Raw genomic sequence first — 16,476 nt, forward strand, 5'->3', positions numbered from 1 at the left:
ACTGGTAATCAGATAACCATGGTGCTGATACTTGAGACTGGTGGAAGGCAATTGATCATGGAAAGATGCATATACATTCCCCTTCGAGTGTTGTTATGAACTCGGATCGGTGATACAATGTGATACCTATGGGACTCAGATGATCAACATATTGCTGATACTGAACTCATTCCTTCATTTTGCGACCGCCGTGTTTAGGCTTTGCTACCCGTTCATAGGTTGAAAGTATTCGGGTATCCCACCGCGGTGTACTAGCAGTTGGACTGGTACCAAATTCTGATGCGGTGGTGTTGTGCTCCAGCACCATTATCTCTGAGGTGGGTGTGGTTGGCAGTATGTCGGGAACATATCCCCGAAGCAAGTTTCGTACAGGGGGCGAAATGTGTACTTCGTCTGGCCGCAGAGGGTGCAGGGGAAGTGGTGTCTTGACATCACCAATGGCTTGAGGTTGATAGAATAGAGGCGGTGAGTGCACAAAAGGAGTGACTGCCGGTTTTGCATTAGGCTTGAGGAATCGGAATAATCTTGCCATGACTGTGCGCTGGCCGCCATCCTGTGGCTGACCCTCCGATGGGCTGGATGCATCGTCAGCCTCTTCCCTGCCAATGCAGCGACCAGACTCGGCCAAATCAACGAACGATGCGACCCCTAGAGCCGCCCTCGGGTTCGACGACCGGAACAACGATCGCATGAACAGGGGTGCTCTGTTCTCTGCCTCTTTCTCGACGGATGGGCTACCGCAGGAAGAGCTGCAGTAATCTGAGCGTTGTTCAGAAAGATATAGGTAAGCAGAGGCTGTATGTGCACACCTGACTGAGGGCTCATAACCGGGTTCTGCCTCTGCATGGCATGGATTTTTCGCAGGAAGAAATAGGTAAGGCCGGCAATTAGGCATAGTGGCAGCACAATCGCTACCGCGATACCAGCCTTGATAGAATCCATCGGTCCAATTCGACTTGCGATAGCGGCCGCACCCGCGGCCCCCGCGATCGAGGACCCTGCGGCAGACGACGTATTATACTCGATGTAATCCATGTATACCACCGAACCGTTCTCATTGGTCATGGTAAGATTGTGCTGACCGTACGGGAGAACACCGGAGTCATAGTATGCCTGACGGTATACTGGGTGGTCCGCTTGGGTGACGTTGAAGCGGTTCGTCGCGACAGAAGCCCCATAGCCGGTGTTGGTGGCGAGCTCAAAGGTCAGATTGACACCGGAGACACCGATAGTTCCGTATACTCCAACCCATGTACCTTCGATCGGGTTAAGGGGTTGTTCCTCTGTATCACAAGTGTGTGACGTACCGGTAAAAGAGAACGTAGTTCTGTCGCCTGAAGTACTGGTATAATGGACGGTGCCCATATATTCGTCCGAAGGGTCACCTCCGAGGGTCCAGTTCCCGAAGTAATGTAGCTCGGGAGAAGCGTCGTCGACGATGACTTGATTCATGCCGGCTATGCTTTGCGTGGATACCAACTTGCATGAATAAGGCCGACTCTTATAGGTGGAACTGCCGCGCCGCCCCAGCTATACCGTACGACGCAGCTGCTGTCGCGAAGGATCACGAAGAACAAGGTCAAACCATCGAAAGAACAGTTGGATGTGTCAATCAAGTGAGCTGCATATATGGAATACCACACATTGAACCTCGCTGCGGAACGTCATGCCTGCTCATATGGAGTGAGGACTCGGAATAGGCGCACGGACGGAATCAGTCAAATGAGGCGAGGATCGAAAGTAACCGTCATGTGTCGTGAGTCCTGTTCGAAGGAGTATTTTCTGGAACGCTTGCCACTGTCAAGTCATTCGAGCCCGGGGCATGGAGGGGGGTCGCGTTACCTCAATAACGGCTTGGCGTCACTAGCCAGCACAAGTCGTACCGCCGACCGCTGTTGTTGAAAGTTCTAAAAGACCGTAGCCAGCATCAACGCCCAGGGTTGTCTGGGCATTCGTCGTTACTAGAGCACAGGAATCAGAACAGACTAGTGGCGCCGGAACAAGCGTCTCACTTACCGAGATGAGGTGGCTGATATACTGATGCCACATCAGATAGTACGCAACGTGCAGATCCCAGCCTTGCGTAACTCCCGCATATCCTCGATGACATTGGGATTCGATTCCTCCACACAACATTAGTGTCGTTGGTACACTGGCTGCCCTGCTCAATCAAGAACCGCCCGGAACTCGGAGCCCGCCGGTGGTAACTGCATTATCATGTATGCATACCCATGAGCGCATATATACCAGCTCGCTCAGGATCTGGTCAGAAACCGAATGCATGCGTACTAGTAACTTGGATCATGATCACGCAGCGGTACGCTGTGAAGAGGCAGGACATGAGACTGCCTCCCAATGCCCTGGCATACGCTGCATCCCGAGCATATTGCGCTGAGCGGCGATGCTCTCGCGGCAGAAGAGAGATGAAAAAGACACACGTATTGAAATATGAGGATAATCGCGACGCCACCCACAAAGGCCAGCGGATCACAGCCACAAATCGTCGACGCGTCGGCTCGAACTGATCATGATTGGCTGCTTCAAGTAGAACATGAAAATGAGCTCGATGGTCAAGAACTCCTCCCCCAAAGCATATTCCAACAAGCTCATGGCAATTCGGGGACATCTTACTACTGAGCCGCGAGTGGATGCAGGGTTACGTACTAGTACGCCTGGGATAGAGCCGTACCGAATTCCAGTTCTTCGGCCACCACCGTGCTCACGCAAGCTGAGGAGACGCTTTTCTGGTTGGATACTATGGACTTTTGACGATGTCAAGAGTGAATACATTTATGACCCAATATGCGGATTGTCACTCCTGCTCGAGTTCGAGTGGAGGCCTGGTGACCACGGGTACATGTACATCTACTGCGACAAATGTGAGAAGATGAGCAAGACTGCGTGGACCGCGCAGGAGAATAATTGTAGTATGTGCTTGCACAACATCTATCCTGTACATTTGATGCATGAGATGCAGCCATCGGCACCAAAATGCATGAAGAGACAAGTGATGGGACTCTTGGTCTGATGAATGAGAGTAATCACGACGGACGTGCAAGTTGTGGAACTCGAATGGTGGACGCCACGCTAGCAAAACACTCATTCCTTCATCTTGCGACGACCGCGCTTAGGTCGTTCGCAGGTTTCGAGTATGCGCGCGTCCCACCTTGGCGTACTCGTCGTCGGACTGGTGCCGAACTCCGACGCCGTCGTGTTGTGTTCGAGGACCATAATCTCTGACACTGGGGTAGTGGGCAATACATCGGGAACGTATCCCCCAAGTGGATTCCGAGCGCGGAGAGGATTGTGAAAGTCGTCTCGCCTTACAGGACGCAGAGGGTGCGGCGCTTTTACGTCCGCGGCTATTTGGTCCTGATAGAACGGAGGCGGGGGATGCACGAAAGGCGTGACGACCAACTTCGGTTTTGGCTTCGTCCTGAGAAACGGGAATAGTCTCTGCATAATAGATTGTTGAGGAGCGTCCGAGTCACGCTGGGGCTCCAATGGACTCGGCGGATCGACGGCCTCGACACAGTCAACATAGCGAGCGGACTCCGCCAAGTCGACGACCGAGGCGGCTCGTGAAGCGGTCCTCGATTTCCGTGGCGCAAATAGAGAGCGCATGAACATGGATCTCGGTTCTTGGTTGACCTCCTCCCTCTCAGGCGGACTACCAAAGGAGGAGCCGCTGTACCCTGAAGGGCCTTCAGGAAAAATGGGAGGAGGGAAATTCGGTGGACGCACCCGACTGAGGCCTGATGACCGCGAGCCGTTTCTCGACGGCGCGAATCTTCCGCACGAAGAAATAGGAAAGGCCGGCGATTACGCAAAGAGGCAGCACGATCGCTACTGCCATAACCGCCTTGGTCGAAGCCAGAGGTCCGCCGCGGCTTGCGACAGCGGCCACCTGCGACACCTGCGAAGTTGTATTGCCCGGCGATGCCGAGGAGGAGGAGGAGGAGGAGTTATACATGACGTAGTCGAGGAAGACCTCAGAGCCATTCTTGTTGGTCATGGTGAGGTTGTGAACCCCATATGTGAGGGCCCCGGAGTCGTAGTACACCTGGTGGTACACGGGGTGGTCCGCACGCGTGACGTTGAAGCTGGCAGTCGCGCCAGGGCCGTCGCCGCCATCCAGAGCGAACGTCAGATTCAAACCGGGGAAACCAATAACGCCGTACACCCCGACCCATGAACCTGCAACCCGGTCATGATTTCCAGACACTATTGGACTCTTTCATCAAAGGTGGCTGGCCTACCTGTAAACGAGAACGTTGCCGAGTCGCCTGCGGTGGTGGTGTAATGGGTAGTGCCCATGTACGTGTTATTAGGATCGCCTCCCACTGTCCAGTTCCCGAAGTAGTGCAGTTCCGGAGACGTGTCATCGAGGACGACCTGAGCCATGTCCCCCGCGGAATGAGTCGGTGTTTATGAATGATGCGAGGCGACTTCTTAAAGGATAGAGAAGCTATTGGTCGCACCGTGGCGCCGTTTCAGCCTAGTGCGCCCTCACCCGCGATACCAGAAGACGCAGCCGCAGCCGCAAACAAAGTAAACGATCAAGTCGAGCATCAAGAGAACGTCGATCAAACTGGTCGCATACACGGAAGACAAGAATCGGGCCTTCGACCTAGCCGCAGGGTCTCAAGTCCTTAGTCCAGGCTGGCACAAGGCATCACTGAGAACTCGGAACACAGGTGCTCTGACGGTATCAGTCAGATGTGACGATCATCGAACGTAGGCGTCGTCTCCTCGTGTACGGCGTGCAACACCTCAACCGACGGAACGCCTCCAAATAATTTTGTTGGAAGTACTATGCGCTGGTAGGCTTGTCAGACCACCGTCAATGCTACGGAACATATCAACACACCAACACGCGCAAAGCTGTTCCCGGTCTAGACATCCCGCGTCTATTTAAGTAGTGATCAGACCAACAAGATGCGGCGGGACAAACGCCCCTTCACTGACCAATATGAGACGAGGACTGCGTTGGATAAATCGTGCACATCCCTACCTAGCGCAAATGCCGCAGAAGGTCAGCGCCACAGGAATCCCTGGCCGCCTGCGGAAATAGGCAAGTAGGACGCACGTTTCCCCCACGACGCACCGGCAGGCGCGACGTTACCGAAATACTCAGCCCGAGGGTGAGCTCAAGTAAGTTATAATGTATAACCACTCAACTCCTTGGTATCACCAATATCAGCGAAGTATAACAAACTTGAAGCTTGAAGACCCGCGACTGAGGGTAACACCATATGTCGCGAAGAGCAGTGGATCACCAACACGCAGGCACGACCTCCGACCTCCGATCAGTTGACCTGATCGCCCGCTGGCTCGGAGCCGCGTGTAACCTGTAGGAAATGCATCAGAAATCACAGCACACACATACAGCAGACCGCATATACGCGGGCTCACTGAGACGAGGCAGTCATGCATATATGAATACCCAAGGGGAAACCGACTGCCACGCCGCATCCCCGGAATACTCTGTTCAAGAAATACGTTGAGGGGACCACAGTACTCAGCATAGAAAAGAGGGGATCGCAGACACCGGCGCTGATCCAACCCCGCCTATGAGTATGACTGGACTGCACCACGTACGAATCTGAGAGCCCGCTCTGCGAGTATACGTATCCACTAGGTTCCCATAGGACAGTAACGCCCGACTAGAGCAACGACGCCGACGCAGACGCCGACCGCCGTCCAAACCTTTCTTTCTTTTTGCCGAACGATACAGCGCCCACGGATTTCCAGCAACAGGATATCAACTACACTCTGTACGCCCTGCTCGAGAGTCGGCGCTTCCCCTCATCTGGCGGCGGCGTCAGTATGAGAAACGCACGTGCCATCAACTCACAGCTCACCTGCGCCTGATCCAGGACGGAGCACAGTGACGCGCACATATCCTGCCTTCCTATTATCGGGGTCGCCAAGTATGCACCGAGACGCGACGGACGCGGCGGGATATATGTCCGCAGAAACTTGAATGGAGCGCGGCGCGCCGAAAGTCCCGAGAGCAGGATACCAGCTATACCCACAGCCTTGCATGAAAACTCATAGCCGCGCCGTCCGTGATCACAACTTCCACGCCGTCAACCCACCTGCGCATATAGCGAAGAACCGGGGACGATTACCGTCCGCGAAGTGCGCGACGAGCGACTAGTGCCAATGCGACAGTCACTAGATTATTATCGGTTAAAATCAGAGATAACGAAGCGGGATGGAGAACAGGGGCGGGAGCGATGGTACGCAATCCGCGGCAACGGGATGAATGAGGGTGAGTGCGTGACCGTATTGGCAGGAGGCTACGTATGACATGGGGAAACGGGAATCAGCGGTATGCGAGTAAGGCCAGCGACACCCACCTGAGATCTCACTTCGGTGCTACGGGTCCACTCGTCCTCGAAAATCTAGACAACGGACGAAACTCGTGTATTTCTACACTCGAGAACCGCGGGCAATATAGCGAGAGATCCATGTGAATAAGATCAGATTGCACACGTTATAGACTGGGGATATACAGATAATGATACGAGAAGCAGCGGGCCAGCGTCATGTACGCAACCAAGCCGTCTTTGCTATCTTCTTCTGTTTCTTCTGTTCCTTCCACCGATCCTGGATACACCAAATAACATCAGTACTCCGCGCATACATCCACACCCCACGCTCCCTTCCGTCACAGGCGCTCGCAGCCGCACCCTCGCAAACCACAACCGCACTCACCAAATCCTTCTTCGTGGGCCGCTTCCTCTTCTTCCCCTCGCGCTCCTCCTCCTCCTTCTGCAGCGCGACCTGCCGCTCCCACTCCGCCATGTCGAAGTACACCTCGCTCATGCGCTTCATGCGCTCGTACTCGCTCAGGTGCCCGGGGTCGCGCGCGTCGGGCCGCGCGAACGCGCCCGTGCGCGCGTTGAACTTGGCGGTGAACTCGAACGGCTGCGGGCCGGCGCCGCCGGGCTGCGCGAGCGACGGGTCGAGGAAGGCGAGGGACGGGTCGATGCCCTGCGCGGCGGCGGCGGCCTGCATGGCGTACAGGTGCGCGACGGCGGGGTTGCTGCCCGGCCCGGGGGACGTCGCGGAGGACGGGCCGGCTTGCGCTTGCGCCTGCGGCTCAGGGGACGCGGATGCGTGCGCGCTCGTGGACGCGGAGGGCTGGGAGGAAGCGGGCTGCAGGGGGTTCTGCCAGGTCGTCTCGTTCGTGCGGGCGTTGTAAAAGTAGTACGCGTTGTGCGCGGGCGAGTAGATCGCCTGCCATTCGTGTTGTGTTGCAGGCGCCGGTGCGGGCGAGGAACTATCTGTAGCAGGCGCCGCGTTCTCAGGAGCAGCGTCGCCCTCGGTCTTGGACGACTCCTGCGCCGGCGCCTCGGACTCGTCCTTCTGTGGTGAAGGGGACGCCTTGCCGTCGGCGCTGGCGTTGGGGGACGGCGAGGGAGAGCGGGTCTTGCTGCTGCTGGGTCGAGGACTGGGGCTGGACATGGCAGTGGCGACGAGCTCGAGCGCACTGCAGGCCGTTCGGAAGCTCTCCGCGGGTGTTTGGCCATGTTTACTCATATACTAAATGTAGTAACTGTAGTATTCACGATCAGGCTGCCGAGTCCCTTTTTACTGATGTCGAGTCCCAAGCGAACTTGGGACTCGATATACATACTTAGATATACGCCTCATGATTGCTGCATCGTAGAGACTTTCTACTAGTACCAGAAAGATACATCGCAGTGTAAGTACACCGATGTCGCATAAACTATCACAGAATCTTGGGCCGCGTACCTGTCATCCGGATGCCCCCGCAACCCTACTGGAACTTGTGGCACATGTGTATAGGTGATTCTGCAATCAGTAGATCTAGCAACCTTCGGCAGCTTTCCGCTGCATCGCGTCTTACATACATCCGGCTTCACCCATCAAGGTCGTCTGCCACCAGGTGTGGCACTCGTACTTCATGGTACATCTACGTACGATGAATCTACGAGTAACGGGAAATTGGCCCTGTTACATAGCCCCGGGCATAGGACTCGCCGGCATCCCACTCATAAGTTAAAAAAAAAAAGCGCGGACGATCCTGTCAAGTGCCAACCCTTCGGGAACGTCATCCTGTGTCCTTCTGGACTTCGACTGCATCGCCTCCTCCGCGCAGCCTTATCACTTCCGCTCTCAGGTCATGAATTGTCTGCTACAGGGAAGTCAGCTTAGCACTCCCTCCACGCAACAGCTGTTAAAAAAGAACGCGCTTGCCTCCAGCTGCGCCGAGACCACGGTGATCACCGGCTCCACCGCGATTTGGCCTTGGCGGGTCTCGACAACGGCCACACGGATGGCCACCTGGTTGGACACCTGCAAAGGGGATCAATGAGGGGACCCGCAGAAAAATAGCGGGAACAAAGACAGAACATACACTGAACCAGGCCTTTGCGGTATCAAGTTTATTCTTGCATTTCTGAATGACGTCCTTGTCGTCCTCGGTCGCCGCCATGCGCCTGAGGAGCCCTCGGGAAGATATCTTTGCTATATCTTCGCGTACACACTCCAATTCTCTGCGCGCACAGGCAGGATTAGTCGTGCATAAAAAGGATTTTATGTGTTGTTTCGTGTCACTCACGACCTGAATTGTTCGATGGCTGCTTCGAACCCATCACCCAGTTCGCCTGGATTTTTTCCTTGGGTCTCCTTTACCAGGACCTGCACGACTGCATTGACCAGGTCAAGGACAGCAAAACATTGCTCCTTATTCCTTTTCGCGTTCTGGCGCACAAATCAACACGCAGCCTCAGATCCTGACAAATACCTCGACATGCCTGCACTAATTTCGCGATCTCTTGCGCTACTCCCACCGCCGCTTTGATCCCGGGTATATTCAGGTCGTCCGCGGTTTTGGAAAGAGCAGCCAAGGCGACGAAGCCTACCGTGCCTGCCACCTGACGCTTGCGCTTCGATATCGTTACCTTTCGAAAGACACGGCGGTGGAGGGGTATCGGGGAGGGGGTGTCAGATGCTGCCCCGATGTCCGCCATGGTAGGAGCACGGGAGGCTTGGTCGCTGCGGCATTCCCCGGTTGCCTTCTTCGCTTTCTTGAACGCGCGCTGGCGGAGGGATGTGCCTAGGGAGGGCATCGTCCACGTCCGACGTGGCTGGCTGCTGACTGCTGACTGCTGTAGAGTAGGGAGGACAAACGAGAGACGGGAGTTAGTGCTGTGCAAGAGGACATCGTCGAATCGAGAGCGCAGGTCGGAACTCGAGCGTTTCCGGTCTTTCACAGCTTACTGACATGCTTTCCTTAGCACCAAAGGCCGTGAAAATTGAAGGAACGATTATTCGGTAAATCTCAGTGCTTCAGAACCATCGCACGAAGCCTGGATCCATGGCCCCTGGCTTGTTCCTGATATGTCAATCACAGTAGTTTTCAGCGACTCAAAACAAACACAGAGGGTGTAGAAGATAGAGGGGACGGCACCCAACCGCTATAGGACAAGGGCTGTAGCTTCAGAGCTTGGGGCTGTGGGGACACTGGACGCTGTACTGGGCAGTGATGTGCCGGTCGACGACTAGTCGACCAAAGTCAACAAAGTCGACAAGTCGTCGACTAGTCGACAACAGTCCACGGTCGACCGTGAGAATAGTCGACCGGACTGATGCGTGGAGGCCTGAGCCAATCGCTGACCAGGAAAAGATGTCCCTGGCCTGGCCCTGGCCAGTCTTCTCGGCTTTTGCCTTCGGGGGAAACCGCTGCATGTTGCTCAGAGCTGTTCGTACACCGTGGGACAGTCGACAACGCCGTGGGACAGTCGACAAGACTTACGGTCGACGCGCCGGACTGTCGACTAGTCGACAAGTCGACGGGTGGACTGCACGGACTAGTCGCCGACCGGCACAACACTGGTACTGGGCCTAGGACAGGTGTACTTGTGACCTGATATAAATCTGACTGGAGACATGCATATACAGATAGCAACTGAAAACGACAGGCAGAGCGTTACTGGTCGGGGAATTGAGCGTCCTCCCTCCTGTCGAGTGAAAGACCACGCGGCCGACACTCAGGCCGAAGTCGCTGACAACAGTCACAGTGGCAACCTTCTCTTGAAGCAAACATCCTGCAGCCTCTACCAGTCTAAGCATCGGGAATGAGTGGGGAAGCCAGGACATAATCGGATTAATTGCAGCGCTAAGGGACAGTTCCTATCCCACGCTCTGCGACTCAGGAACCCATGCCTCAGATTTGTTGACAATTGCTTCCTCTGCATGATTTTCTGGTATGGTATGGCTCCCACTTTTCCACATCCCGAGATGGGGGTCAGCGGCAAGAAAACAGAGCATCGGGTCCAGTCCCGGGCCAACGAAGCCTCATCTACAGGAGCACCTCACTTGGCGCCCAATCTCTACTTCAGTGCAATCCTGCGGTATTTAGTCCTGCGCATTATGCATAACGTATTACGTATGCACAATTTTGAGTACATCATGCAGCCTGCGACTTCTCCTCGGGAGCCGACACACTGTTATCAGCAATTCTAACACCCTTCTTCCCACCCGTAATCCCAATGCCCCGAAGCCACACCACGTTCACAGCCAGCCCGACACAACTCGCAGCGAAGCACGTCCACCCTGCTGCCCTATACCCTTTCAGCAAGCTCCCTGCCGCGTCACTGTGGTCAGAAACTGCAGTGGCGATGGCTGAGGTAATCGCCAGGCCGATAGAAGTGGCAATCTGCATTGACATTCGGGGTTACGGTTAGCCAGGCAGGATGTCCGATATATTTTTACGAGCGATGCATACCCGCGTCCCCGTCGCGAAAAGCCCCCCTGCGAGTGCCTGCGAGTCGTCCGGCATGGACGTGAGCACGAATAGGTTCCCAACTGTGTAGATCGCGTCCGCGCCGGCTACAATCCAGCGCATCAGTCAGCTTTTGCCAGGACGGCGCCCTTCCAGATCCGGGACCTACGCAAGAGTACCATCACCCAGAATGCGTTTCGCCAGTATGTGGTTGATGGGTCTATAACGGCGAATATCGCGGAGGACGCCTGCGTAATAGGAGCCAATACCCTTAGAACTGAATGCACAGCTATCACAGAAGAAGCAAAAGAGCTCACGACTGTGGTCCCCACTCCGAATGCGTTGAGCCATTCACCAGGGAGGTACTCGACTAGCCACCCTGTAGCCGTGTTCACCACCACGCCGGATATCGATTCGGGAATGAAGCGTATCCCCGTCTGGGCTGGTGTCAAATATTGTACGTCTTGATAACTAGGTCCGGTGATGAGCAGGAGGTCCGGTCAGCAAAACGATTGACCATGACATAGTGGAGGCTCACTAGACGGTGACGAAGTACTGCAGCACGTTGAAGTTCCACCAGATAAAGAATATAAGCAGGAAAAACGCGCGGAACTGTGTATCCTTGAATATAGACATTTTGAGGAGGACGGAGTGTCCCCGCTTGTCCCGCATATGCTCCCACGCCACAAAGGCCGCCAAAATGACGACGGACAGCGCAAAGAGCGTCGGAATGTACGCCACCCTCCATCTGCGGGGTCTTAGCGCTCGCCTAAGAGCTTCCGCGGACACTTACCCGACATTTTGAGACTGTCTGTAAGCATACCGCACATAAATGGATGAAACCGTGCGATCAACTGAGGTAAGGGTCACTTACGACAGGGAGAAGATCAATAGCACCAGCCCGGTCGAGCTCAAGCACACGCCCGGCCAGTCGAGTGCTCTGTCATACTTCACCACGTCCTGCGGGACAGACGCCACGCCAGCCAGTAAGAAGAGCCCGCCCAACCCCGCTTGGACGACGAATATCCAGCGCCAGCCTCTGTGCAGCTCGCAGAGGAAGCCCGCTGGGGATTGTGCGTGTCACAGGGACAGAAGCGGTATCACAAGGGAACGTGAGGTACATACCTGACAACAGACCAAGTATGAATCCGATGCTCTGCCCGCCGGCCATCACTGCGATGGCGCGGTTCTTGAGGGCTCCTTCGAGGTTGCTCCCTAGGACGCCCATGCCTGTTACGTAGCTAGATGGGCCGGGGGTTATACTGCGAGATTAACTAAACATACCGGAGGACGTCATCATCGCGGCGCCGATCCCCAGCAAACCCATCATAGTGTTGAATGAGATCGGTTCTGCATCGGGCGGTGAGATGCATACTTCGCATAATTGACTGTAACAGACTGACCAGGGCAGAAAATGGGCGGTATACTGAGGAAGGTGAAGAGAGCTGTTCCAATGAGGAAGACGGGTTTCCGACCATACTTATCCGCAAGACGACCAGTAAGAAGCAGGAGACATCCAAATGTTAGACTAAAACGATGAAACAGTCAGTGGATAGTAGGAAAGAGGTATGAGAGAGAACAGACTTGAAAGCTTGTAGAGGCCATGCCAAATCCGACTGCGAGAAATGCAGGTCTTTGCCAAAGGAGGGAATGGCCACAGTGACCGCTCCATTCATGTACACCTGTAGCGATTGCCCTCGTTAATGTAGGATACTTCCAATGGAGAAGAGAAGGCAGTGAGAACATTGAGCAATGTCGAACCGCTCACGGCTATAATCATACACCATGCTCTCCAGCCGGTTAAAGGCTGAATCCGCGGCGGACCGAGAACTGGCGAGACGGAGCCCAAAGTAGGGCTTTGTGCGCCCTTTTCAACGACAGGAACGGTAGGCTCCGGCAAGGGGTCGCCAGCAAATACGTTGTGGTCCGTTATGCATTCTGGGGTCGATTGTTCGACTTGATTTCCTTTGCTCATGTTGAACGGGAAGCTGCCTGGCGCTTGGGTCTTTCGAGGGATTTAGGGCCCGGGCGGTCCGCTGGCAGTATCGCCAGTCGCCTCGCGTGAAACTGTGAGAGTGGAACGGTTTCGTTATCATTATTGTCAGTACGCGGCGGCTATACTCACCCTTCAGACGGAAGCAAAACGTTCAAGAAGCAAATTTGCAATTGACAGGCACGATTATGAGCGAATGATGGGGTGCTCGGACCCGAGAATACTTCAGTTTCCCTATTGGAGATCTTGACTATGTAGCAGGTTGATTGCCAAATTTACATGAGCCTGCAACTACGGCATGTTCCATAACTCACACAAATGCGGGTTTGCGTCAAATCTTGGGATAAAACTTGTGGCTGTAGCATCGTCTACGTATGGAACCCCCACTTCATGCGAAGGAGGTGAGTCCGCTTGCGAAACCCGTTGTACGTAGTGGCGATGCGCTCCACGTGCGGGTTTGCAATTGGCACACTCCGGAGCAGTCATCAGGCGTCGCTCACGAACGGCTATGTACTATCATTTGGGTAGTTTTGCAAAACTCTCTGTAAATCGACGTGTTGCGGCCAATTCGCTAGCTCTTGCGCCAAAACGTTTTTATGGCATTGTGTAGCACCCTTTTATGTACCCAACTGTAATTTTTTTGTATTTTAATTCATGGTGTAGAGGATGCTGGACAGATGCCGGGGTGTGCAGGGGGTTTTGCAAAAGTTTGTCACGCGTGACATCCCCGCGAGATTCATCACGTTTTTGTCACGATCCGCCTCTCGGCGTTTTGCAAAACAGGTTTGCTATAGCTACATCCTCTATCTCTCCACAATCGGGCTGCTTAGGTGGCTCAATGTATGGTACACCAGTATAGTCCAAACAAAATCCCGGCAAAAAATCATGGAATGGGTACCAGATCTAGATTTCACACGGTCTGTAGGCAGTTGCAAACACCCTCCTCTTCCTCCCTCTCCATGACCACTCGATATTTCCCTAAACCAACTTCACAGAGGGTATCTACTAGTCTATATCTACATCCCTAAGAAGTCTCTGAATTTTTTTATTTGGTATAGAGCTCTCTCTAGGGGCTGCGGTAGTTTTGCAAATTTTGCAAAACTACCCAAATGATAGTAATGATGAAGGGCACGAGGACGCATCTCCATCATTCTATCCGGAGACATCGGTGAGTTGGTAAGTAACACGGTTTGTCCGACTATGTCATATTTTGGCATCTGCATGAAGACGATCGAAGGAATGCAAGTCTTTGTTCTCATGCAATGCTATTACCTTCCTCATGGATGGATCAAACAGGAATTCAAGCCATCACGCCTGTCCATCCGATACCGTATGCTTCTGATCATCAGGCCATCATCAATCGAGCTCGCTTTGCTCATACTCTGTAAGGCCTGTAAGTCGAGCATAGCATCAGGACCGCGGTACATTAACGAATACACTATACCCTTTCTGTTGCAGCTCTGATGTGGCACTGCCCTTGCATGTCAATTAGCACTACCATATGGCCGATGACGCGCTCCGACGACGTTACGCCGGGAAATATGCCAGGTCCGGACATCGCAACAGAGCTCGCAGTAGATCTGCCAAGGGCCTGTCGGCTGACATCTGACTTTTCCTGCTCATGTGCGACAGGCGGCTGCGTCGGTTGAAATAAACTGATGGTAATTCCGCATTCTCTGCGTCTGCAGGTCCAACCTGTTAACACGCCTCTTTCGTAGGCCTGGAAAGGTCCATCAGTATAAAATACCAGTATGCACGCAGCTTAGCTCGTCCGAAGTTCTTGACTTCTACAATGTCCTCCTCTAGTTCTCCGAGACATGTCGCCATCATCGGCATGGGGCTTGTTGGATGCCTCGCAGCCCTCGGGCTCGCGAAGCGCTTTTCCTGGGAGGTAGACATCTACGAATCACGAAGCTGTGGGTTATAGGTCACCGCTTGCTCATACGCTTCCTGACGAGAGACCACAGCGACGTCGCAGGCCATTGATGACAACAAGACGATTAACCTCGCTCTGAGCAACCGGGGACTCCGATCGTTCGAAGAGATCGACCCTCGTCTTGCCGCCGAGCTCGTGCGCCAGAGCGTTCCACTTTACGGTCGGACGATACACAAATCCGACGGCAAGACCGAGTTCCAAGCCTACGGTCCGCGCGGAGAGGTAAGTACCTTCCCTGAGCAGCAAGTAGCCTCAACAATAACCGTACACCCAGGCGATTTATTCTGTCAACCGACTTACGATGATAGCTCTCTTGAAAGAAGCTATTGACGCGTGCCCGCTGATCACGACGCACTACAGTCGCAAACTTCTCAAGTCAGACGGACGTAACCTCGTATTCGAGGATCCTGCAACAGGCGAACGCACCTCCGCCTCCGCCGACCTCGTCATCGGCGCGGACGGAGCATATTCCACAGTCAGAGAGCAGATGCGCAGAGTTATCAAGTCCGTGCTCGAATTCATCCAATGCGACCCTTGGCACTTGACACCTTCATACTGACCCGTGACCATCGGAATTCATTGCAGAATGGACCTGACCACTCGGTGGGCACCCTTGTCATACATGAAGATCGAGGTTCCGCCCATGGTCCGCCCGGACGGGAACACCGACCACGCGTTCGACCCCACCACGCTGCACGTCTGGCCCCGCAAGGACTTCCTGCTGATCGCGCCGAGCAACCCGGTGGGTTTCCTTTAATGCAGAGCACTAGCGCATACCTTGATGCTTTCTCTCATTCTTAGGACAAGACGTTCACATGCGTCCTGTGGGCGCCGGAGTCGCTCCTGGAGGGCCTTCGGGACAAAGAGGCAGCGACGCATTTCCTTCAGGAACAGTTCCCATCATTCGTGGCAGCTACTTGCTCCGCCGATGTAGTCAAGCAAGTGACCACGGGCCCTATTGTACCAATGAGCTCAACAAAGGTGTGCATCTGCGCAGTTTACGTCGGCGCCACCAGATTAACCCGTCAATCACCATCATGTCAGTGTTTCCCCATGAACGACGCCGACAGAATCTTGATTGGTGACGCTGCCCACGCAATCGTTCCTTACCTCGGCCGTGAGTAATGCCGCCTGATTGACAGTTAGAAAGTCAATCATGTACTTGGCAGACGGAGCGAACGTGGGTTTCGAGGATGTCCGAATCCTCCTAGAATGCCTCGAGCGCGAGGTCGACCAGGTCTCCGCACTGGACGCCTACTCAAGGATCCGTCGCGATGACCTCGAGGCTATTGAAGCCATCTCCTGGGGTCACAATAAGGTCTGTCCCACCTTGCATGCCGTAGACCCAATCTCACCTTTGCCTTCCGTCGACACAGGAACTTGGCCAGTCAGTGCTGGAGATAAGTTACCGCATTCGAAAGAGCCTCGACTTCTTCCTCGCACGCCTCTTCCCAGGACGCTGGGCGCCGCTCTACGCCGCGGTCACCTTTGAAGCAGGCACACCCTACTCCAAGGTAATCGAGCGGCATCAGCGACAACAGCGGATCATCAGAACTCTTACGTGGTTCGTGTCTACATTACTCCTCTTGACGCTATGGAGGGTGTTGGGCCAGCCCGGGTTGGTGACGTTCTTGCATTTATTCATGCTTGACCAAGCTTTTTGCTCAGCTTGAAGTGGGTTCTTTTGGGCATGGTGACGGGATGATTGCTGTTCATAGACTAGCATAGGACTTGGAATATCACATTCGTCTTTATATCTGTTGGGCGCAGAGTATGAGTCTCGGA

At 54.3% G+C, this 16,476-nt stretch overlaps 6 protein-coding genes across 6 annotated transcripts; 1 reads left to right on the forward strand and 5 right to left on the reverse strand.

The window, feature by feature from the left end:
* Positions 1-166: 166 nt before the first annotated feature.
* Positions 167-1,452, reverse strand: GLOTRDRAFT_96709 (uncharacterized protein; the record flags this gene model as incomplete). The annotated part of the gene is made up of 3 exons (XM_007872463.1): positions 167-759; positions 810-1,283; positions 1,308-1,452. The coding sequence occupies 3 exons, from the start codon at positions 1,450-1,452 to the stop codon at positions 167-169; spliced, it is 1,212 nt and encodes a 403-aa protein (XP_007870654.1).
* A 1,360-nt stretch (positions 1,453-2,812) lies between these two features.
* Positions 2,813-4,404, reverse strand: GLOTRDRAFT_96710 (uncharacterized protein; the record flags this gene model as incomplete). Its single annotated transcript, XM_007872464.1, has 4 exons — positions 2,813-2,951; positions 3,167-3,704; positions 3,745-4,197; positions 4,260-4,404. 4 exons carry the CDS (start codon positions 4,402-4,404, stop codon positions 2,813-2,815), a joined length of 1,275 nt encoding a protein of 424 aa, XP_007870655.1.
* A 2,148-nt stretch (positions 4,405-6,552) lies between these two features.
* On the reverse strand, positions 6,553-7,476 carry GLOTRDRAFT_81824 (uncharacterized protein; the record flags this gene model as incomplete). Its single annotated transcript, XM_007872465.1, has 2 exons — positions 6,553-6,666; positions 6,715-7,476. 2 exons carry the CDS (start codon positions 7,474-7,476, stop codon positions 6,553-6,555), a joined length of 876 nt encoding a protein of 291 aa, XP_007870656.1.
* Positions 7,477-8,181: 705 nt separating this feature from the next.
* Positions 8,182-9,540, reverse strand: GLOTRDRAFT_141272 (uncharacterized protein; the record flags this gene model as incomplete). Its single annotated transcript, XM_007872466.1, has 5 exons — positions 9,263-9,540; positions 8,793-9,146; positions 8,597-8,739; positions 8,393-8,531; positions 8,182-8,331 (listed from the first exon to the last, which is right to left on the reverse strand). Exons 2-5 carry the CDS (start codon positions 9,105-9,107, stop codon positions 8,182-8,184), a joined length of 747 nt encoding a protein of 248 aa, XP_007870657.1. The 5' UTR covers positions 9,108-9,146; positions 9,263-9,540.
* A 907-nt stretch (positions 9,541-10,447) lies between these two features.
* GLOTRDRAFT_49992 (MFS general substrate transporter) lies at positions 10,448-12,450 on the reverse strand (the record flags this gene model as incomplete). Its single annotated transcript, XM_007872439.1, has 10 exons — positions 10,448-10,696; positions 10,766-10,869; positions 10,932-11,010; positions 11,080-11,233; positions 11,301-11,531; positions 11,637-11,826; positions 11,888-11,992; positions 12,047-12,112; positions 12,166-12,290; positions 12,347-12,450. Coding segments are annotated over 10 exons (1,407 nt in total), but the record flags the coding sequence as incomplete, so codon positions are not given.
* Positions 12,451-14,511: 2,061 nt separating this feature from the next.
* On the forward strand, positions 14,512-16,444 carry GLOTRDRAFT_112580 (FAD/NAD P-binding domain-containing protein). Its single transcript, XM_007872467.1, has 8 exons — positions 14,512-14,671; positions 14,723-14,913; positions 14,966-15,195; positions 15,277-15,433; positions 15,493-15,672; positions 15,736-15,808; positions 15,861-16,009; positions 16,068-16,444. The coding sequence occupies exons 1-8, from the start codon at positions 14,548-14,550 to the stop codon at positions 16,362-16,364; spliced, it is 1,401 nt and encodes a 466-aa protein (XP_007870658.1). The 5' UTR covers positions 14,512-14,547; the 3' UTR covers positions 16,365-16,444.
* Positions 16,445-16,476: the final 32 nt, after the last annotated feature.

Source organism: Gloeophyllum trabeum (genome assembly GCF_000344685.1).
Source record: "Gloeophyllum trabeum ATCC 11539 unplaced genomic scaffold GLOTRscaffold_00018, whole genome shotgun sequence".
Lineage (NCBI taxonomy): Eukaryota > Fungi > Basidiomycota > Agaricomycetes > Gloeophyllales > Gloeophyllaceae > Gloeophyllum > Gloeophyllum trabeum.

Excerpts from the sequence above, each read along its gene's own strand:
- GLOTRDRAFT_112580 (XM_007872467.1), top strand. The coding sequence starts at position 14,548 with ATGTCCTCCTCTAGTTCTCCGAGACATGTCGCCATCATCGGCATGGGG. Across the intron at positions 14,672-14,722 it reads CATCTACGAATCACGAAGCT|CGACGTCGCAGGCCATTGAT; the intron begins GTGGGTTATAGG and ends GAGAGACCACAG. Across the intron at positions 15,673-15,735 it reads TACCAATGAGCTCAACAAAG|TGTTTCCCCATGAACGACGC; the intron begins GTGTGCATCTGC and ends CCATCATGTCAG.